This window comes from Balaenoptera physalus (genome assembly GCF_965194825.1).
Source record: "Balaenoptera physalus genome assembly, chromosome: 14".
Taxonomy (NCBI): Eukaryota; Metazoa; Chordata; class Mammalia; order Artiodactyla; family Balaenopteridae; genus Balaenoptera; species Balaenoptera physalus.
Genome location: NC_138893.1, coordinates 30,052,079 through 30,075,096, shown reverse-complemented (window position 1 = coordinate 30,075,096; position 23,018 = coordinate 30,052,079). Strand labels below are relative to the sequence as shown.

The 23,018-nt window shown below is 59.1% G+C and overlaps 1 protein-coding gene and 1 long non-coding RNA gene across 6 annotated transcripts in view; one reads left to right on the top strand and one right to left on the bottom strand.

Moving 5' to 3' along the window:
• The window catches only part of FAM53B (family with sequence similarity 53 member B), a 128,931-nt gene that overhangs the window by 14,249 nt on the left and 91,664 nt on the right, over nucleotides 1-23,018 (bottom strand). Inside the window, exon 5 of one of the 5 annotated variants that reach the window (XM_082424684.1) lies at nucleotides 116-718. The exons of the other annotated variants lie outside the window; for them this stretch is intronic. Coding sequence (XP_082280810.1) covers nucleotides 566-718 — 153 coding nt within the window. The 3' untranslated portion in view covers nucleotides 116-565. Of the gene's footprint in view, nucleotides 1-115; nucleotides 719-23,018 lie in introns of those variants that run through there. 5 annotated transcript variants of the gene reach the window in all.
• LOC309642770 lies at nucleotides 14,889-21,405 on the top strand. The gene is made up of 2 exons (XR_014253370.1): nucleotides 14,889-14,995; nucleotides 21,095-21,405. It is a non-coding gene; the product is annotated as an uncharacterized lncRNA (long non-coding RNA).

Sequence of the window (23,018 nt, the reverse complement as noted above, 5' to 3'; positions counted from 1 at the left end):
TTCTCCTATTGGCAGGAACAAGGCTTTATGCATCACAAAAAAAATGGCACTTTGCAAAACTGTGCAGACAAAAAAAAAACCGCTCTACCGGGTTCCTGCATTTAATAATCACCAAATTAAATCTGAGTTTCACACGAGCACAAGACGTGAAAACATCAGGAAGGCCCAACCCTTGAACGGCAAACGGGCCACACATGTGCCAGACATCTGCCTGTGGGCAGTCGGCTGTGCGGGCCTTTTCCTGGGGGCTGGTAGGCGGGCTCACAAACACAGGCAGGGGGAAATCCCTGGGAAACATCTCGCTGTTCTAGAGGTTTGCAGGGCTCCCCACCTGCCTGGTGGAGGCTGGCCTGCGGTCTTCGCTCCAGGGGAGAACACTGCTGGGCCTTGTGGGTGACCCAAGGCGGGGCCGGGGCTGCTTTGCGCCCCAAACCCCAGCTTTCCCCAAACAAGACCCGTCTCTTGGACTGTGCCCACGTTGCCCAAATGGGCCGTTGCCCGCCATTCAGAGCAGCTGTCCGGCCCTGCCCCAAGGCAGGGCAAGGGGGCTGCTTGTCAGAAACAGTCAGGGGGAACAGCCCCCGCATGTCTGCGAGAGGCTCGGTGCCGAGGGAGCGTCAGGACACACGCCGAGGACGGGCGTGTGGGCCAGGTGTCTGCAGTTGTGGGGCGTGTGAACACAGAGCCCCCGCTTCCACCTGTCAGCATATTTCCACACCTGGTGAACACACGAAAAGCAGAGAGTAAGCTCAAAGTGTCAGATTCAGCTGGATTTCCTTTCTATTTGGTGCGGGGGGGAGGGGAGGATCTCTTCTCCCCTCCTTAACGATAAAATACAAATCACGAAGAAAGGCAGGCAAACACTGTGGAAACACGACTGATTTATCTGCTCCAACAGGCCTCGGCACGGAAAACTCCTAGAGCCAACAGTCCCCAGGCCCCTTACAGACTGACCCTCTCAATGGACAAAGTGCTCCCCTCCCGCTGGAAAGGACCACCAGGTGCCCTGGCCTCACTCCCACCCTCTCTGGTTTGGTTCCACCCCTTACAAGCTCTGCACCTCCAAGCCCCCGGCCCCTGACTTTAGGGAGGACAGTGTCCGAGCAGGGCCCAGAGGCCACCTGCATAGCCAGGATCCAACCCACACCACTGGCTCCTGCGTCCACATTGACATCAACAGCACTGGAGAAGTGGGCTTCACAGCAATGGCCACTTAGCACTGATTCCCAGCTAACCGGCCCAGGCCAGAGGGCCGGAGAGGAGAAAGAAAGGCACGTCCCCATGTCTGCTGTCTGGGACCTCGGCCATCTCCCAAGGCCAAATACTGGAAAATCCAAGTAAAACTTGCCACAATCAGGCTGAACTCCAGGGAAACCCAAGGCCAAGAGAGCCTACACCAACCGTCTTAGGATAATCCCAGCACCCCTCAACTCCTGGGAGCCAGGACCCTGGCCGGTCCCAGACAGCACTCGCGCTCGGAGCCCGACGATGTAGCCAGACTGGGAGGGCAGGCTCGGGGAACAGGGATGGGCTGGAGGCTCCAAGCGAGGGGGCCTGTCCCCATCGACTGGACCACCCACAGGGCACCCTGGTCTGTCCAGGTCCCCTGACAGGGATATGGCAGGGCCACTGGGAAGAGGCCCCAGAGGGCCAGTACACAATGTCTGGCTGCCCTCACTTCCACGGCATCAAGGGGGGTTCCCCTGCCAATCCACAGGGGCTCCTCATTGGCTACAAAGCTGGCCACGTCACAAGCCACAAGCCCCACTCCCTTGCTCTGTGACTTGGTCCAAGGTCAGGGTCCAAAGGCGACGGCTCCCCCAGGGAGGCACTGGGCCCACGTGGGAGAGCGAGCCCCACTGGGACGTCAAACACGGGGTCTGGGTGCAGCTCCAGGGCCTCAGGCAAACCCTGCTCCCCTCGCGGCCTCCATCTGTCCTCTGTCCTGAGACAGGGTGGTCCCCAAGGACCTCACAGCAGCCTCGAGCAGAAGGTGGGAGACGACAGGCAAGCCCAAAGGGCAGCGTGGTATCCAGGACACCCCTGAGGGCGTGTGGTCACCTGGCTCCAGGCTCCAGCCTGTCATGTACTGGGTGTGTCCTGTCCCCACCCTGCCTTGCCTGCAACCTCCCTGCCCACTCAGGCTCCCCGGACGCACTAAGCTCTCCTGGGGGTGCCCTCCCTCAGCCAGGACCATCACCCCCTCGATAAGTCTCTCTCCCCTCACAGCTCAGCTAAAACACCCTCCCCGCCCCTACAAAGCCCTCTTGGAGCCTCCCTGCCCCACAGGCTGGCTGGCAGGGTTCTGGAGGGCTCGACCAGGGAACAAGTCTGCTGGCCGCATCTCTGATGACTGGAGGAACGGGGTTGGGTGGCTGAATGAAGAGTTGAAAATGGTGATCCACTTGGGGTGGAATCCTGCCTCTGCCACTACGTGTTCCCTCGGCCTCCTTGTGCAACCCGAGTTCCTCTTTCCCCATCTATAAAATGGAGAAATAAAACTGCCCTTGTGGGGCTGTAACGGGGCTGAAATGAGATCATAACAGGGCCCGGCTCAGCAGGATCTCCACACATTACGGTGTCCAGCTGCACCAAGGCGGAGGAGGAGGGCCGGCCCTGCCCCGAGGGGCTCAGGCAGAAGCCACAGAGGGAGAGCCCTTCACCCACAGCTGCCCCAACCGGAAGTGACCCGTGAGAGCAGAAATCCCAGGCGAGCTGGGGAAAAGAGAGGCCGTGCTGGCCTGTCCTGGACACCAGAGTCCTGCGGGGGCGAGGAGGGGCAGCTGGGCTCCGCCAGCGTGTCCCAGCATGCCTGGGCAGGGCAGGTGGCCACAGACGTGCCCACTGGCAGCGGGTGTGGCAGGACATTCCTGGGCACATTCCACCTCTGTGGGCTCGGCTGTCCCTCCTGCAGAGCCAGGGCTGAGTGGCAGGGACACCGTGTGGGGCTCTGGTGCTCCCGAGCCCCGGAGGCCCCATTAGAGGACTGCCTCTCCTGAGGCTCGATCTCACCTGGAGGCAACCCGGACACTCAGTTACAGGACAGGGTGGGGGGCTCACCCCGGACTCTTGCCCACCAGGCACTTTTCCTGGGATGGCCTGTCCTCTCACCTGTGTAAGTCACGTCTCTCCAGCCAAATCCGTCACTGCAGCAAGGTAGGGGCCTAGCAGAGGCCCAGGATCCCTGGATGGAGTCCCAGCTCTGTCCAGAGCCCCAGGGGTGACCTGAGGTCTCATCCCCCTTGGAGCCCGGTTCCTCCAAGCTGCAGTGAGGGACGACAGGGGACAACCATGGGAGCCAGGGAGGTTGCAAAGACCTGGGAGCTCGCGTGGTGCTTGCGAACTTCTCTGGATGCTTGTGGCCGCCAGCCCAAGACTCCTCAGTCTCTGCTGCCCAGGGAAACCCTGTCAGGGAACCCCTAGTGCAGGGGCTCTTGGGCTGAGGGGTAGGGGGAGCAGGCCCAGCATTCTCCACCAGGACCAGGCCAAGCCCACCCCAGCAGGAGATCCAGATTCCAGGCCAGGAGCAGGCACCCAGGAGACTTTTAAAAAAATATATATTTATTTATTCGCCTTTACCTGGTCTTAGTTGCAGCATGCCGGCTCTTAGTTGCGACACGCTGGATCTAGTTCCCGGACCAGGGATCGAACCCAGGCCCCCTGCATTGGGAGCGCGAAGTCTTAGCCACTGGACCACCAGGGAAGTCCCTGGGAGACATTTTCACAAAGCGCACTGGAGATGCCAGAGAGGCTGTGCAGGGCACGCCCTGAGCGGCACAGGTGTGGCCTGGAGCAACGCGCCCTGTGCCACCAGACAGATACCGGAGCGGAGTGTGTGCTGCTCTGAGTGAGTGTGGATAAGCCGTTTCCACTCAGAGGCGGGATGGAATCACAATGCCCACCTCATGGAAGACCCAGCTCAAGGCCTCAGCGTGCTGACAGAATGCACTTCCCACTTGGAGGCCTGACCGCAGGCTCCGGAAGGGCTGGCCAGGGTGGGTCCCTGTTTCTTTGACTTTCCCAGGGACACACCTCAACAAAACTGAATTTCCCGACAGGCTTATTTTTTTCCTTTTCTATTTTTTCCCTTTTGTTCGTTACTGTTTAAGTGCTTGACAGGACATGCAAATGCAGCACTGGCATCTCGAGGCATCTAGAAGCCCTCGCAGTCACTTCCCAAGTGAATACGTCTGAGGTGGATGCCCGGGGCCAAGCTGGGTGAATCTCTCGCTCCATTATCTCATCATCTAATCCTGAGAGGCGGGCTCTGCCAGCACCTCTGCATACAGGCAGAGAGACCCAGGTAACTGGGCAAAGTCCCACGGGGCCGGTGGTGGGCCAGGCTCAACCCCGGCTCTGTCTGTGCCCTTACCCGTCACTCCGCACCTCATGGCCGCCAGAAACGCCTGAATCCGGGGTGGAAACCCAACCTAATTTCTACCCCCCAAGTACCCGCAGCAAGGCTTGCCTACTACTTGGTGAAAATTCCCAACTACAAAAGCCAAAGGCCCTTATGATAGCAAGGGCTCCAAGATGGCCCCGAGGAATGTGCAGGGCCCGGAGAAGCCCTAAATCATTCTTCCATCCAGACATTTCTTCACATAAAGAGAAAACTGACCCACAAGGTTGCGCTACCGTAAATTCCACCTGTCATCCCCTGGAATCCTGCCTTGTTCCAGGAACGAAGTCAAGGCATTACTGGGGGTTCGTTCTCATGTCCTAGCAGCCGTGGAGCCTCTGATGGTAGTAGAACTAACGTCTACTAAGCATGTTCCCTGAGCTTCCCGGGGTTGTCACACTGAACCCACACGACACCCCCTGAATGGGGACGGGGGCACTCCCGTCACTGGAGGCTCAGGAACTTGCCAAGGCCACACAGGGAGTAAGTGGGGAGGATCTGAACCCCGGCAGTCTGACCCTGAGACCAAGGGCCCGAGTGCAGGAAGGAGAGACAGTGGGAAAGGACGCGGCCTCCCTGGTGCACACGCCAGCAAGGCAGCAGCCCTGCCAGGGGCCAGAGGGAAGGTGTGCCCAGCCTGACCCCACGTGGGCCAGGCCCTCAGCCAGATGGGAGAAAGGGGCAAAGGCCGCAAGTGTATAACTGCTCCCCGGAGTCACCCCAGGTGATGACGTGTCAGGGGAAATGCTGCAAGTGCCAAGGAGGAGGCAAACCCACAAGAGAAACCAGCCAGGGCCCAGCGACAACGCCTGGGTGCACACAGAACCTGGCATCTTCCCAAGGGTCCCAACTCGGCCCTTGCTCCCTTCCTCCCCTTAGATGTAAATTAGTTCACGTGTGTGTGCATGCACACCGCACACACAGACACACACAGCTTCGCCAGCTTGCAATCACTTCAAGATGCTGCAGTTCCGACAATGACCAACGATCGTGTGGTCAATCTGACTCCGACCCCTTCGTGACTGTCCTCGTCCAGACGGGTGAGGCGAGCTGTGAAGGAGCCGAGATGGCAAATGAGGTGCCCATTGCCAGGAGACCAGCTTCCGGGCCTGGGCCCCAGCCTCTAGCTTCAGACCATCATTGGCTGAGCCCAAGTCAGGAAATGAGCCTACTTCTCTCTTGTAAAAGTGTCTGATGATTTGGAAAACGCATAGAACCCACGAGGAAGTCCCTCACTTTCCATCTGCAAGTGGCTACCACAAAAAGGAGCCGCCAGACTGTGTGTGTCATCAGCTGAAGCCCGGGTTCACTCAGAAAGGGGAGCCTCGGGACAGAAGGTTCTAAAATCCCCACGGAAGCCACCACCAGGCCCTTAGGAGAAAAGCAGCACCGGAGCCGGCCCACCCCCGACAGGCTGGGTCCCTGCCCCTCGGACCACAGGAAGAGGGCCCCGTCTCCACCCTGTGTCTTCCAAGCAGATAGGCGGGTCTTATTATGACAAAGAGAGCTGCTAACATACTCCCCCCACCTGGGCGCCTACAACGTGCAGGTTCCTCCAGAACCCCTGGGAGGCAAGTGTCAGGGCTCCCACTGTACAGATGAGGAAACTGAGGCCCGAAGAGCCTGCCAAGGTCACCAAGTGAGAGTGGGAGCCTCAGGCCACACTCTGCACAAAATGGCACAGGCACACAGGCTTGCACACGTGCACACACACACACTGCCCTGCAAACCTGGAGGGAAAACGAGCCGTGGAGGCCCTCCTGGCGGGTCACTGCAACCGAAGCCAGGGGTTGATCCGAGTGGGCTCAGGGCAGAGAGCAGTCAATCTCCTCTCCGCCTCGAGGACACCGACCCTGCCTGGGCTTATTAGCAATCGGCCGCGCAAGCAGGTCAGGGGATCTTAACGAGGCTGGGACTCCAGATGAGAGGCGATGAAAGCCGGAGCCACGCTTGTGGACAAATCCACAGTGACGGGTCCCCCTCTCGTGCCAATGTCTCTCCTGGCTGTTGTGGCCAAAGCAGGCCAGCTTCAAGGGTGGGGGGTAGACGGGCAGAGTGATTCTGCCGCGACAGAAGGGCTGCCTGGCAGAGCCCAGACAGCCCCAGATGCCACCTTCTCAAGCCTGGCACGTCCTCTCTGCAGGAGAACTGGCCTGGGGTGGTTGCTCCACGCTGGCAGCCCAGCAGGCTTGCAGGCGCCCCCCGCAGCGCGACAGCAGCCAGCCTGACGCCCTGTGGTCGCAAAGCCCCCAGAGGGAACAAGGGCCCTGAAGTCCTGTGGGTCAGCAGCCCCCCAAACACACCCACACACACACACACACACACACACTCACAGAAACCTGGGCGGAGGCCGGCCTCCTCTCTCTTCTGCACCTAAAATGGGTTCTCACTGCAAAACTAAGTATGAGCTAAGAATCTTCCCCCAAATTGTTCCACCAGGATTGGGGAATCCAGAACAAAACTCCCTTAAAGTGCAGCACAGAGCTCTCCGGCAGTCGGCTGAACTGCTTTTCTACTTTCCGTTTTCCCTCGCGCTGTCTCCCTCTTTAATCTCTGCCATTGTCCCCTCTAAGTGAGACCTCATGGTGTTTTCATGAAAGCAAGAAAAATTGACATTCCTGAAGGTATTGTGGGACCTGTCGAGGCAGAATCGCTCACATGTGCCTTTTTTCTCACTGTTAGCTTGAGATGATCTTAGAGAAACAAAGAGAGAGAGAGAGACACACACACACACACAAAACACAAACAAAAAAGTCCATTCCTCGATTGGCCAATGAGAAAGAAAGCCGCACTCTGTCTCTCGAGGGAGACATCAATGGTCGGAGAGCTCAGGTTAACGGAGACGCACAGAACTAAGCACCCCGCTCACCCAGCTGAAAACAAGAGAGCAACTTCCAACTGACTGGGGGAAAAAATTAATTGCAGCTTTAGAAATAGCCTTTCTCTCCCGTAGGACCTCGGGGCCATGGGAGGCCATGGGAGGCCATGGGAGGCCACAGGAGGCCCAGCCGCTTTGCAGGGCTCCCAGCGGTTATCGCTATTCACCACTCGCAGGTGGCTGATCAATTTCCCAGGGTTTATCAGCATGGCGATGGTGCCGTGCTCTTTCAGCGAGGGCTGCGGGAACCCATACAGGGCCACTTAAATCAGTCTGAAGCTGTGAAAGGCTCCATCACTTGAAGCCCAGGCCTGGCCGCCCAAACAGAGCCCCGGGAGGGCTGGCGGGCGGGCGCAGGGCCGGGAGGATGGTGCCAATTAAAAACCCAAGCCGATGGGCCTTTCTCTTCCTCGTTTTCATTCCTACAGCTACATTGTGTCCACTGGCAGCAGATTCCAAAAGCAAGGCAGCGGCATTCACCTCCCAGGGCTTTAGAGCTGCCATTCCCAAACTAGGCTAATTAAAAGCACAGTCCCTCCCAGGCTGCTCCTGGGGAGAAGTGAAGACGGAGGCCTCAGAAGACAAGGCCTGACTGTGAATGCTGGACTCTTCCGGGGGCGGTTAGCAGTCTGGGAGGATGGGTCCCCTTCAGACCGTCACCCCATCCTCAGAGGCAGAGGGCCTCTGGAAGGAAAAGGCCCACTCCGGCATCAGTCCCCACAAGAGCCTGGCCCCTGGGGTCTCTGGAACATTCCAGCATTCCCTGCGTGTGCCAGAGGCCCCCGAACCTGCTCAGGAAGACAGGGCAAACCTGGTGTGGGTGGGACCGGGCTGGTCTGCAGCTTTTACAGCCCTGCTACAGGGCTGCCGTGCCTCTGGGATAAATTCACCGTCCCATGCCTGCTCCCAGGACGCCCAGCGGACAGCAAGCTGGCCAGCCAGGGGTCACTGACTATGGAGACAGTCGTAGTCTGGGGAAGACGGGGCCCAGGCCTCGCCACTTTCTAGCTGTTTATCCAAGGCTCAGCCACTCTGCCCCCCGGGCCTGTTTCAACTGGAAAGCGGTGACAATGAAAGTGACCTTGCAGAGCTGCTGGGCTAGCACAGTGCGTGGCAGACACGCAGCCTCACCCAGGGACAGCCAGCACTGTGGCCACTGACCACAGCACTACCAAGTGGCCAGCACCCCTCAGCAGCTCTGCCAGCAAGCCAAGGAGCTTTGGCTCCATGGGGGCAAGTCAGAACCCCCAGAAATGGGACAGAGGGTCCTCCGTGCCCCCCGCCCCCCCCCCCCCGCCTCCAGTGCCCTTTAGAATTCGAGGACAGCTCCTAGCCCAGCAGTGGATGAAGATGTGGGTGGCAACTCTGTTCTTTCAACAAAGTGCGCGTTAATTCCAGCTGACCTACGCGGCATTCAGCAGCCCTTCTCCAAATTACCCGGGTATCTGAGCTACTGAACGAGGTCCTCCCCGAAGAACGTCTCAGAAAGGCACCGCTCAAAGGTTGCTGCCGCAGAGGGAGGCCAGAGGTGACCTCTCTGGGCTGCTCAGAGAAGCTGCGGATGCCGGTTTCCCAGATGGCGGTGGGAGGGGGCATCTGGAGAGCTCCGAGAGGCCCAAGAATTTGACCTGAGAGGGCAGGCGGCCGTGATGGGAATGGGGGAGGGACGCAGAGGAAGGCAGCCTGGGCCGGCCTTTCCAGCCAGAGCCTCCCCTGGTCGGGAGGCCGGGAGACAGAGGGGGTGGTGTGTGCCGCCCCTCTGCCGTGGGACCTGACACAGCCCGGAGCGTCTGCCCCCGAGTGGGTGGAGGTGGCTCCCGCTGTACCCGGAACCCGTGGGGCCTGCCCCTCACATTCTTCCTCGAATGAGAGGAAAAGGAGCCGTGTGGGTGGGAGAAGAGGCCGGCCCTGCGAGGCGAGGACCCCAGCAGTGGCCCCCTGCCTCGGGCACGGCAGCAGAACAAGAACCAGGCTTGGCTCTCACCAGGGGAGCCCCAGGGCGCGCTGTGGCCCCGCAAGGAGCTGGGCAGAGACCTCCGTGCAGAAAGAGACGGCCAGGGCTCCCCTGGTGGCGCAGTGGTTGAGAATCTGCCTGCCAATGCAGGGGACGCGGGTTCGAGCCCTGGTCTGGGAAGGTCCCACATGCCGCGGAGCAACCGGGCCCGTGAGCCACAATTACCGAGCCTGCGCGTCTGGAGCCTGTGCTCCGCAACAAGAGAGGCCGCGATAGTGAGAGGCCCGCGCACCGCGATGAAGAGTGGCCCCCGCTTGCCACAGCTAGAGAAAGCCCTCGCACAGAAACGAACACCCAACACGGCCATAAATAAATAAATAAATAAATAAATAAATAAATAAAAAAAGAGACGGCCAGCCCAGGGCTCCCTGGACGCCTCCACGCAACGCGGCTCTGTGGCCTCACCTCTCCAGCGCCCAACGTCTCCCTCAAGGGAATATCTGGGACTCTGGTCCAGCTTCCTTTTTCTCTTCCAAGTTTAAAAAAAACTGAACATTGAGAATTATGATAAAAATAACACTAATTCCAAGCCAGTGCCTCCTCGGGCCCTGCTGAGAGACGCAGTCTCAGCCCCTGAGACAGGCGCTGAGGCCAGGGCTGCTCTCCAGTCCCGCTCCCAGGACGGGCAGAGGACGGGGCCAGCTCTGAGGGCAGACAGGTGATGGGAAATCAAGGCGGGCTCGTGCCAGGCAGTTGCCAAGATCTTCCCGGGAACCCTGAAATCCTGATTAATGGGGGAGATGGCTCTGGGCTTTGGCAGGGGACTCAGGCGCCTTTTCTGATGAAAAGCAGTGGCGCACACTGCTGGCGGCTGTCTGGCAAAATGCCTGTTTGCCTGGCCTCCCTGGAGGGGATCAGGGGAGACCCTGGCACTGCCCGGGAGCCAGCAGGAGCAGTGGGCCAAGAAGCCATCAGACAGCGTCACCATCCTTCACAGCTCCTGGGGCCTCTCCCCGGGGACGCGGAGAATAAAACTAACAAACCCGTCTCAGGGGAGCAGGCCCCGCGCTGCCTGTGTCTTCAGGTAACAGGATGTCCCGCCGCCCAGCCCTACCCAGCCTGTGTGGCACTTGAGCTGAGTGGGCACTGAGAAGGCACCTCTCCTTTGCCACTGCCCAGTTCCGAAGAGTAAGATTTCCTGTCTGAGGCCAGACATGTAACAGGGCCCCAGGGGCTGCAGCCACCAGGGAGGTCAAGATCTTTCTTTCATTCCTGTCAGTAGCCTCACCTATACAGTGTCGCCTCTAGGTGACTGTCATAACCTGGGGGAGGGGGAACTTTGGGCACCTGTGGGTAGAGGGAGGGATTCTCCAGTGAAGGACAGCTCCTCTCCCTCCAACGAAAAATGATCAAGTCCCAGATGTAACGCAGCCGAAGCTGAGAAACCGCCCTAGTCTCAACAGCACAGCGTTTCTCCCTGTTCTGGAAGCTCGGTTTGCCTTCTCTTAGGCATTTGCTCGGTGCCTTAAAGAGTGTTCCCACTGCGGCTTCAGTGCTGACAATGGCCCTGCAACAGGTTCAGACATCTTCCCCAGGTCTTCAGTGCCTGACGGGACAGGGGAGGAAAAACACGGAACTCTCCAGCCAAGCGGAGAAGGAATCCTAGAACGAACGGAACCTTTCTGACTGGCTACCCCAAACCGGGGCTCTCCCACTGTCATGCCACCAACTCCATGTCCTTCCTCGGTTCTTTTGCTCCCAGCCCTGGGCCTTTGGGACCTTAGGCCAAGGGCTGAAGGCATGAGGTTGGGCTCGCCATGGACGCAGGGGTTTATGGTGACGCAGCATCCCTGCCCTCCAGCCCAGGTGGCGATGTCAGTCACCCTCCATGGGTCTTTTCCCCACGTCTCCTCCTGCTGCAGGGAGACCAGTCCGCACCGCCCCCCCCCCACGTGAACTCCAACTTCTCTTCTTTCTGAGTCGTCAGCCTCCAATACCAGGTGACTCATGCTCCCAGAAGGCGGAAGCAGGCACGGTGGACGCCCAGGGGTTTGGGGAGCTCCACGGGCGTCTTTTCCCCACTGCAGGAGGAGGGCCTGTGACAAGCAAAGAGCCAAAGTGTGAAGGCACAGAGGCCGTTCTCTCTGGGTCTAAAGGGAGGCCCCATCCACGGGATGCAAGGTGCCCAGGCGCCCTTGGAATCAGCCCCAGGGACCGTGACAGGGTGACACGGCCCATCCGGCAGGCACCGGGCCCCACCTGGGGGCCCAGAGCAGGAGGAGACCAGCCCGGCCTCTGAGGAGTCCAGTCGGGAAGGGCTGAGGCTGCTGAAGGGGGCTCGGGGCCAGGTCTCGGGCCAGCGATTGCTGAGCACTTGGCTGGGGTACCATCTCATTTAATGTACACCTCCCTGAGAGACTCGACTTTACTATTAGAAATGGGGAATCTGAGCCCCAGCGACGGGAATGAATGGCTGGCGGAAAGCCACTGCAGGTCCTCCCTCCAAGCAGCTGCCCAGGCCCCCAGGCCTCAGCCGTTTCTCCTGCTCCCAGCCCCGCACCGCAACAGTCCAGTGCTTCAGGGCCTCCAGCTGGAGGCCCCAGATTCACGGGGTGCCCTTCGGATGGACAGGCGAGAGAAGGACGGGAAGGCAGCCTGCGGAGGGCCCACCAGGTGCTGGGCCCTGACTCCCGAGCCGGCTGTGAGAGGGTGAGCGTGTGTCCCCACACGCTGTCGTGGACCGAGGGTACGTGCCCGGCGTCCCAGCTGGGGTGTGGCCGAGCCCCGTCCCCTGGCTGCAAGTGCCGAGGGCAGAGCCAGGGTGAGCCAAGGATGATCTCGGGCCTCCCGGGAGACGCAGAGCAAGAGCTTTTGGACCCTGATGGGACTGTACTGGGGTCAGGGTTCCCTGCAGCACCCAGACTGCCAGGGAGGCCAACACGGAGCGCATTGGTAGCTGCACTCAGCTACTTGCCAGCAGGGCATCAGGGTGGGGCGAGGGATGGAGAGGAAGTGGGTGTGGGTGACAGAGCATCAACAGGAAATGCACGGGACGTGCCTGTGAGCCGGCTGCCACCCCCCGGACTTCTGCCTTGTCGGTTTTCCCTCCGATGCTGAAATCCACTTGCCTCTGCAGGGCAACATGTCACACTCCCCCTCCCTGAGAAGGCCCTCCCTCTGGGATCGCCGGGGGCATCGAAGCTTCTGGAAAGCAAAGATACTGAAGGCTCTGGAAACGTTTGCAGGAAACCCCCAAGTGTGAGAGGGATGGATGGCCATGGCTGCCCACAGACCAGCGTGCCCAGCACCCATGAGCCCACACGCTCCATGGAGAGGAAAGCCTGGGGGAGTGGGTACCAGGGGGAGGGTGGATGGGCATCAGCCTGCTGGGTCCTGGCTGGGCTCTACACCACCTGCTGTAGAGTTGTCCACCATCCCTTCCCCCCTCAGCACCTCCAGCCCCCCACCTGTGAAATGGCAAGAATGGTCTCTGGCCAGCGCACCTAGCAGCACGACCGCGAGATCTCAAGGATAATTGTCATGAGGCTTCGGAAAAGAGAACCCGCTAAAACAACAGCAGCAGAGCCCTCGGCTGCACCCCGACCAGCAGCGAGCCCCGAAGTGCTCCTCTCACCCTCACTCTGCAGAGGAGCAAGCAGGCGTAGAGAGGCTCAGTAAGTTGCCCGAGGTCCCAGAGCCGAAAGTCGCACCACCAGAACTTGGGTGCCCGCCCTGCCTGCTCAGGGCTCCTCTTGCCACTAAGAGGCCTGGCCGGGATTAGCAATCGTGGGAAGCTGCCCTGGGAAGAGAGGGCAGCGTCCCAGCCCTTGAGGAATGTGCAGCGTCACCGGAGGCCAGTGGAAAGTGCCTGCCACAAGAGAGGCACTTGGAGGCGCAGGGTGCGGGCCAGGGCGGCAGAAGGAAACCAGTGGGAGAGGAGAGCCCCGTCCTGCCAACTTGCAGGAACAGCTGCAGGCCTGCTGGGGAAGGTGCCAAGTGGGGAAGGGCGGGCGACAGAGTGATAGAGGGCCAGGGGCTAGTCGCCACCCTGTCGCCAACTGACTCACTGTGTGACCCTGGGCAAAGGGCCTCGCCTCTCTGGGCCTCAGTTTCCCCAGACGCGCAATGACAGGATTAGATGAAGGTCCCTTCAAGCTCTGAGAATTATGGGTGCCAGCTAACACCTTCTGCATCTCTTCATCCTCTAAACTGGGAGCGAGGAATCCAGCCCTGATTACTGGAAGTTCTCACGTTGTCTTCCTAGAGGAAAACACTGTTGTCTCGTCTCAGGAGACACCAGCACACCGACCTCGGCAGAGGCCCCCGCGCTGTTCTTGGACTGGCCTGGCACCCTCTGACCACCCAAGATAGGGGGACGGGTGGAGAGGGCGCTGCCCGGCACGCGGGCCCAGGCATCAAAGGCGGCGGTGGGAAGCCGGACGCGCAGTCCCGGCAGCCCCGCCTCCACGTGAGTCAGCAGCTCTCTCCCAACATACTTCTGCTCCACAGCACGCCACGGGGCACTGCCAAGCCCCCGACAACTGCACAGACGTGGACAATGCCAGTTCTAAACAAACTTCCACAGTTTAAGCCTGGGTCCGTGTTCGCACAACTGTGTGCAGGACGCCTGCTGTGAGCGGCGCCCAACTGGAAGACGGCAGGATTCAGGACCAGAGAGCTGCCCCCCACACCCCCAAACGTGGCCTGACAGCATCGTGCCCCCCCCCGGCACGTGCTGGGAAGTGTGCACTTCATTCCTCCTCTTCCTTCAGGCTCCAAAAGCAACGAACACTTACTGGATGCATATTCGTCCCACAAACGATGCTACGTATCTCCAGACCTCACGCTGCCTCCACAAGGCAGGTATTGTTAGCCCCATTTTTCAGGAAAAACAAACCAAAACCAAAACAAATCCAAAAGAACCCCTGAGGCCCAAAGAAGTAACCCGCCCAGGATCGTGCAGCTAGTGAACGACAGAGGTGGGGTTGACCCCCAGGCCTCTCCCCAGGCTAGCTCCCTCTCCGCTGTGTGCTCAGATCTCTAGCCACCTACCGAGGTATTTATAGCGTTAAGAGCTAAAGTCATAACAAGATGATTTGGTGACACGCACGGATGACATAATTATCTACCAGACGACTTTTCTCCCTAATGGAGCCAGAATATTTTATTCTTAGTAAAGGATAATTTTAAGATACTGTAGGCTCTGCCTTGCTCCCAGAGTAAGTGCTAAGAAGACAGCAACTAAGAAGACCTCTCCCTACAAGGAAGAACTTTCTACCAGTTGGAAGAGGCCAAAGGTAGAAAGAGCCTTCTTGAAGAGGCAGAAGCCCAGGTCACACTGCAGTACACAAGAGATGATAGGTGTATTCCACTAAGATTCAGAGAGCTAGGCATGAGACAATCTTCTAAGTGTTCTCATTGGACTCTGCATGCTAGATGATGATGAAGAAGCTGATGGTGGTGATGAAGCTGATGGTGATGGTGATGATGATAGTGGTGATACTGAAGGTGATGATGACGGTGATGTTGAAGGTGATGGTGGTGGTGATGATAGTGGTGATACTGAAGGTGATGATGGTAGCAGTCATGATGCAGATGGTGAGGACGTTAATGGTGATGATGACAGTAACAACGATGGTGGTGATACTGACGACAGTAGCTACCACTTGATGAGCATCCAGTGTGGCCGGATGTGCTAGGTGCGCTACACCCTTTGGCCCTCTACACACCCTCTGGTGTGTGATCTTCACACCAACCCCGTAGAGTAAGTTATCAACCCTGTTTGCCAAATGAAGAACCTGAGGCTCGGAGCGGTGACCTGGCTAGAGAGTGGTGAGGCCAAGATTCAAACACTAGTCCACTGAATTCCCAAGGCATTGCTCTTTCTCTACCTCATGCCTCCCCTTTCTTATCTCCCTTATTCCAGATAAGAAACCATTTCTTCTACTGATAACCAGTTTCTAGCCTCTATCTCCCCAGTATAAATGTCCCCAATCCCCCAATCAAGCTAACCTCCCTTAGCCGTTGGTGTCTGTTTCAAGAGGGGGAGGCTTATCTGAAAGGAAAAGGTTCATCCTAGAGTGGACCTTGTGTGCTCCAGGCTCTGAGCCCTCTCCTGCCCTCAGCATTGAGTGCCGAGGAAGGAAGGACAGTGGGGACTGCTGGGGGCTGGGAGGGTGCTGAGGGGTGCTGCTGGGCTGCGTGCACCCCCCTTCCCCGAGGGCTCCCCAACCTCCCTTCAGAGGCCGCTTCCTGCCCAACCCGCCCCAAAGCCAAAGCCGCAGCAGCGAAGGAGGCCGTGAGGCCGAGCGGTGGAGAGGCCAGGGCCAGGCACGTGGGCCAAGCAAAGGCTCTGTCCTGCCCAGCCAGTTCCTGCTGCCGCGCCACAGGGAGAGGAGACAAGGTCGCCCCTCAGCCCACCCCCGGAGCCTCTGATGGCCTCGGTCAGCCTGAAACCAGGAGTCAAGACCCAAGCGCCCGGCTCAGAGCCCCGAACTCCATCTCCCTCGGGCGCTGAAAGGCAGGAGGCTGGAGGGCAGAGCTGCCAGAGGGCGCTGCCTGGAGCCCTGCTGGGTCTGCTGCAGCCTCCACGCTGCTTGGGACAGGCAGGGGTGGAGCTGAGGAGGGTGGCCGAGGGGAGAAGTACAAGCCCACGGCTGCGGCCCAGGCTTGCTCCCGACCCACAGGAACCTCGACAGACGTCCAGCTGCTGCACAAAAGCACAGGCCCCCACACAGGCCCCGGGGCCCAGACTGAGCGCCCCGCTCTGCCGCCGCCTCCTCTACCGGCCTCCCAGCCCGGCAGCTCCCTGGCTTCTTCCGCAGGGCAGCGCGGTGCAGTCAGCTAGCTGACTTCCTGCCCTGGAGAAGCGAGGCCACAGAGCCAGCTGCTGAGCCCCGCCGTGGACACGTGGCTCCGGCCCCTGGTCAGCAGAGCCCGCAGCCCAGCTCCTCCAACACCGACCCACAGTCCCTCACGCGGCCCCTGCCGACCGAGCCCAGAATGTTCATGCCAGCCCCAGCGTCAGGATGACCTAAGCCTGGGGGCCATTCTCAACCCAGGGAGCCTCCACTCACTGGCTCCTCTGTTCAGCCCCATCCGTGAAGCCCCCACTGTGTGCCGGGCGCCGTCCTGAGCTCCAGGGGCTCAGGGACCAGCAAGACGGGTCCCTGCCCTCCAGGATCCCCCTCCCAAAGGACGTGGCTGGGAATTGCAAACCCAGCACAATTCAGACTCATCAAAATACGGTAAGAATGAGAACTTTTTCTAAGGTTGGAACAGTTTCCCCAGTTTCTTCATTTCCAGGCCTCTTTCCCACTTAGGCTCCGAGACTTACCCCAGTTTGTCCCTGCAGAGGGGAAGAGCATCCATTTCCCGGATGTTTCTGCTCAGGAGGCCTGAGCCGTAACAGTGCTCAGGGCGTTCATCACTCACACGGCACGTCCGCATCCAGCCCCGGGGGCCCTGGGCGGCACGAGGACGCGCCCCGTGCATGCTGCTGCCCGGTGGCAGAGGCTGTGGCCATGGCCTCCCTGCCGTGGGCTCTGCAGAGTTCTCAGAAGGAGCCTGGTCCAAAGCCACCCTCAAATCTGGTCCCAGCCTGCCAGCCCTGGTGACAAGCTGCTGGGTGACTGCGGCACAGCCGCTTCCCTCCCCTGGGCCTCGGTGGCTTCGCCTGCAGTTAAGGGATTGAAGGCGGCGAGTGAGGTTTGGTGTCTCCGGGTGCCGACACGCCAGGGTTAACACCAGGAGTCTAGTGCTAGTGGGAAAGAGGGGTGTGTGTTCCCAGGGTCACGGGGAAGCACGGTGGCGCAGGGCTGGAGCTGCTGATTCCCAGCTCCGCGCCCCGCGTCCTTCAGTGCGGGGAGCAGCAGGAGTCCCAGAGGAAGGCTCTGGAAGGACACGTGCTCTTTCCAGCTGAGACTCTCAGGTGAGTCCCCGGGACACAGGCCCCGCCTGTCTCCCCCCAGCCCACGGCTGCACACAGGCTTGGACGCCCTACGCGGGCATGGGCTCCACCAACCAAATACTTCAAGGCTCTGCAGACAGAAGGGCTCATCCTCCCCGGGGCGCCCAGTGCCTCGGCCACGAGCAGACTCTGACGACTGCCCTAAGAGGGAAGAGCCACGTGCTCGTGAGGCCAGGACAGCACTTTCCAATCAGGTCCCCTGGGGTCCTGCAGAGAACTCAGCTAGAAGGAGCCTTGGGGGCTGCCTGTCTGCACCTCAAGTACCCCAAACACTGTCCTGCTTCGCTCCTCGAAACTACTTAGGTCGATGATTTCTATGCCCACTGTGGGGAGTGGAGCCCCCTTCTAGCTCACACAGGCTTTGATGAGTTTCTCTGATGAAGCCCCACGCTCAAGGCCAGGAAGTGATGTCTTCTAGATTTCGGGAAAGGTTGTACCTGCGGCCGGGGCGGCTGGCTTCCTCTGCCCCAGGAAGGTAGGGTACGGCAAGAAGGGCCCTGCTTGGGGCCTCTGATGCCCACTAAACAGGGGCATCTACGGAGCCAAAAGCAGATGGGCGCCGCCAGGGGCCCCGGCAGCCAGGCCTCCCTCTCTGCCCTCTACTTTCAAGCGGTTCTGCCAACAGCCAAGGATGGATGGGCTGTTGGTCCGTCGCTAGGGTCCCAGTGGGGTGGCGGCATCAGGCTAGGAGCCAGGCAGACCTGGGCTCAAGGTCCTCTCTGCAGCCACGTCCTCCCTGTGTGGCCGTGGGCAGGCCCTCCACCCGAGCCTCACTCTCCTCATCTGTAAGTTGGGCGAGCAGAGCCCATCTCAGAGGGGTCCCATGAGGAAGAAACAGGCAAGGCGTGTGAACGTACTTCGTGACTCTAATGTGCTGGTTGGATGGGAGGGGTCCACACCAGGCCAGGTCTGGAACACCTGTCGTCCAGTTCAGGGCCGGTGCCAGCTGGATTCTCCAGCTTATGTTTTTACATTAACCAGCACCGGCCAGAGGCTCAGCTGGCAAACCGCAGGGGTGGGGTCCCACCTGGCAGGCTTCTGGTAGTTCCAGTCAGCACCCTTCCCAGCCTGAAGCCTGCCAGGTCACTCTGTGGACTCAGGAAGGATGGATGCTCAGAACCATTAAAGAACCCACAGGACACCAGGCACCAGCTAGGCTGCCACACCTTTCTTATTCGGAAAGGATGGAAACTCTTGCGTGTAATCCTAAATAAAAAGGCTCATATCATTACCAAAGGAAATAATTACAAAGCATTAAATGATAAAAACACACTGTGAGCTGAATGCTGTGCCTGGCACCCAACACTAAGGTGCTCAGAAAAAGACCTTAGAACAAAGGACCTGAAGCCTTGGGCCCGCCTGGCCCTCCCAACCCCTGGGTCTGAGCAGTGATGTTCCCTCCACACTGGGACAAAATAGGACTGCAGTGGAACTCGGTCTCTGGGAGAGGGGCATTTCTGATCGGTTGCCACACAGGGACGATGGGAAGGAAGGGATGCTCCTGCAGACAGGGCTTCTGGTTCCCGGCAGCCACGAGGATGGCGGCCGGGGCGGCAGGGTGGTGAGGGCTCATTTTCCACTTAGAGCAGAACAAACAGAAGTGAGTTACTGGAAGGCAGACTCTCTCTGATTCATCTCCCCGAGGACCCCCTCCAGGGCCGGGGCAGTGCAGCACATGCCTGGGAGAGAAAGCCCGTCCTGTCACGTGCAGGAGTGGTCTCCTTCCCAACGCGGCACGGGAGCAATGGCAGGAATTCGCTCCCTTCCGTTACGGGCATGGTCAGGGCTGACGGGGCACCGCATTTTGGGTGGGGCTGCAGGTGGCTCGGTCTTCCTGTGGTTCTGACGTGATGCTCTCCGCTCTGGAGGTCCTGGGTCTGCAAGCCAGCCACTTTGTAGGAGCCCTGTGTGCCTACCCACCCATCTACGTTTGGCCCGAGAAGCCCCGAGGGCAGGTTCACACCAGATCACCCTGGCTTCTTTTAAAAGCAAGACACACAGGAAGGGCACAGAGATCACTCTGACAACAGTCAAGACTGACGTGAGCCACAGGTCCCAAAACAGAGCCCAGGTTACATGAGCCCAAGGTGCATATAGGTCACAGGCTTCTGGGAAATCCCACGGTCGCGGAAGGTGACATGGAATATGAGCTCCGGGGCCTGGACTGCTTCCCCAGTGCCTTAGTCCAGCAGCCCAGTCATAACTTCAACGCCACACTGGACACTCCCAGCCAGACAGGCCACTGTGTCCTGCCACATTTAGGTGACGGGGCTGTTGAGAAGCTCAAGGACACAGTCAGCCCCCATCTCCCACCCACACCCCAGGACCATCCCATGATGACGCCCCCTCCCACACGGCAGACAGCCCATTCTGAGTTCAGCGTTTGGGGCAAGACCCGCTGGGCTGGTGAGGAGCCCAAAAATCACAGACCTCTTGGATGGCAACAGGAAAACCAGGGGCTCCGTGAACTTGACACATTTCCCCTCCTGTGCACTTTGAGGCCAACACCATGGGACAGCAGATGCTGAGGAAAGGGGAATGGCGAGAACCAGCCAGCGCTGGGATTCTAGGAGACAGCCCCTCCCTGGGGGCACCTGGCCCTCCAGGTGATGAGCCCTCGCCAGCCAGGGCACCACTTAGCGGCAGAGCTGGGGCTGGGCCAGGTGCGAGCCACCCCCGGCCGCAGCCCCATCAGCTACTGCCCACACAGCCAGCCACTGGGGTCGCTCAGGCCGCCTCCCCACGGAAAGCCCTTCTGCTTCTCTGCCCATCATCTCCGCCCTGCTACCCGTGTTTCTGGGCTTCTGAGCACCAACTGTGACATGGTTTCTTCACCCCTGCCGACTGCCCACACAAGGGGAAGCTTCTGGAGAACAGGGCGACCTGCCCCATGTTGTACGCTCAGTGCTGAGAGCAGGGCCGGCAGATAGTAGGTACACAGCGAACAGCAACGGCCCCGGAATGAATGGGATCCCTCTGAAGGGAATGGGGTCCTGCTTCTATTTTTCCTACTCTGCAGCACCAGCACAAGCCCAGCACACAACAGGTCCCCAGAGCGAGGTGCTGGATTGAACGGACAGTGAGAGAGATACCCCTGAACATGGGTACTACGTGGGAACAAACCAGCCCGAGACCCAGGGAAGCAGACACGACAGAGGCGGCACTTTTGGGTTTTCTCACATCAAATGCACACCCCGGCTCTACTAGGCCAGCGTGGAAGCATAAGAGGCCCCACAAACAAGCATGTCCTGAATGGGCGCAGGGGCCGGGGGCTCCGGGGAGCACGGCTGTGGTGGGTGTGCAGGCGTTCCTGGGCACTGCGGCCCTAAAATGGAATGGTCCACTTAGAGAAAATTACACGGTCAAACCAGCTCCCCGGACTCAAGGGCAAACTATTCGTAAAGAACAAAACCAAAAGAACAGCAGGGCCCTGCCCCGTTGGCAGCCCCGCTCCAAGTCCGTGGTACTGGGCTGACACTGGAAATGATTCTTGAGCTTGGATGGGCTGGAAACATCTGGCCAAGTTGTGCTCGGTGCAGCCAGGCCAGCTCAGCTCCTGCACTCAGGCCCATGAGCCCCCAAATGGATGACGGGACAGATGAAATCTCATGAGGCGTGGTGTCCACGCTGATGGAGATTGTTCTGTGATGCTGAAGGGAGAAGAGCATCATCACAAACTCGTGGTACAGGAGAATCAACACGTTCACCACAGAGGTTGGACCAGACAACCTAAAAGAATTCAATTCCATTTTGCATAGGGCCAAGAATTTTGTGGTCACTTTTTTTTTTTAAACCATGTCTGCTTCTCTTATTGGACAGAGTGAAAAACCAGCACTAGGCTCGTATATTTCCTGTTTTAATAAGTAGTATTTCTTTCATTTCTCTCTTTTGAAGGAAAAAATTATTATTTCTTGTCATCATTCCCCACACGGTATATCTGAACCCGTGGAATCAATGGACTCCTGGGTTGGAAGGGGCGTCAAGGGTCTCCACTCAGTGTTATAGCTGTTTAGAAAAAAGACTGCAAGGATCTACACCAAACACTCAGTGACGGTATACCTGCGGGTGGATGTCAGAAGAATTTCACTTTCTGTGTTTTTACATTTCTAAACTGTAATTTTTTTACCTTCTGAACTTTAAATCTTTTACATGTATGCATTAACTTTGTAACCGGAAGAAACAATAAATAATGAATCTGGAAATTACTTGAGTTGATATGCAAGTGTTTGCCCCCATTCCAACAAGAATATTGCTGTATGCCATGAATTGACTGTTATGTGCCATTTTGTCCTCAAAGTGAGACAGATATCATCTAACTCCCTATCATACCTATTTTACAGATGAGGAAACTGAGGCTCAGGGTCCCACAGCCAGAGCTGCACCTGGCTCTGCCTGCTTCCAAAGGCCTTGCTCTCAGCCAGCCTGCTTCACAGCCTCCTGGCAGACTTGAGGGCTCCTGTCTCCCTGCCCCCTTTTCTACCTGGCCACTGAAAGCAGCTGCCATTCTACTCACAAATGATACAGAGACCACAGGACTGGCGGGGGGCACTCCGGAGGTGTCTTGGCCATGACTGGTGACTTCTCTCCCACAGACGAAGAACCAGGTCAATCCCTGCCCTCATCCTCAGACTGTCCAGTGCAGGGGAAAGGGGTAGGCTGGCAGGAGCCAGGGGAGAGAGCTTTGCCGGATATTAAACTGCAGAAAACACTGGTGTGTTTAGAGATGGGGCTCCTACGGGGCAAGCACGGAGACCTGGCCATCTTCTGTGCTACCCGGCACCGTGCCACCCCAGGAGGTCTCAGGACCAGAAGCCTGGGGTCACCTCTGCAAGGGTCCTGGGCCACAGACCCCAGAACAGATGTCAGCGGGTCCCCTCCTGCCCACTGCCACAGGCCCGGCCCTGATAACGCGCTAACGGTGTTACCCTCTACAGAGGGTCGGCCCCACGCGGGCATGTATGTTCAGGCTCTGAGAAGCGCGCCTCAGCGAGACCTGTTCAACCGCGCGGGACCTTTGAAACCCTTCTGCACAAGCCCGGCAGGACGAGGGTCCACGCAGCCCAGCTCAGGAGAGAGGCACGAAGGCGCACGCGAGGCCCCAGGAGTGGGCCAGAGGCAGGGCTACGGGGCAGGGAGGCGAGAGGCGCAGGCTGCCTGCAGCGGGGCTCCAGGGCTGCGTCCCTCCACTCCGCACCCGCTCCCCGGCTCCGCCCAGGACACCTCCAGCCTTCGGAGCCCGCTCCCTGCACCTCCTGAGTCTGTGAGCACTGGCTCAGCACACACGCCCAGCCAAAACACCTGGGCTCAAATCCCACCCCCGCCAGGGCCTGGCTCTGCGGCACATTACTCATCAAGCCTTTGCTTCCGTGCCCGCAGCTGTAACGCGGTGTGAGCTAGCAGCACCTGTCTCCTGGGGCGGATGCATTAGGTGAGCTCATACACGGACGGCATTTCGAGAGGTGCCCGGAGCACAGCGAGGGTCGGTGAAGGGCCTGCAATTTCATTATCATCACCCAGTGCCTCCCAGGGGCCCCAGAATGTTCCTGGGTCCTCAGTTTAGCACGTGCCTCATCCCGGCTAACTGCCGAGATGTCTGTCTCTCCCAGGCGGGGGCCGTCTGATGCCCACACACTCACCCCCAGCATCCTACACACAGTGGGAGCGTAGCTTAGGTTGCTAAGACTTACAGACTTTGTACGGTCTGTGAAGCTGCACGCTTCTTTGGAAAATCGTGGCCTCGCATCCCAACCCCGGTCTTCCTGCTTCTCAGCCGCGGACACCCTTCAAGCGTGAGCGGAGTCGCCCACTGCACGGCCGC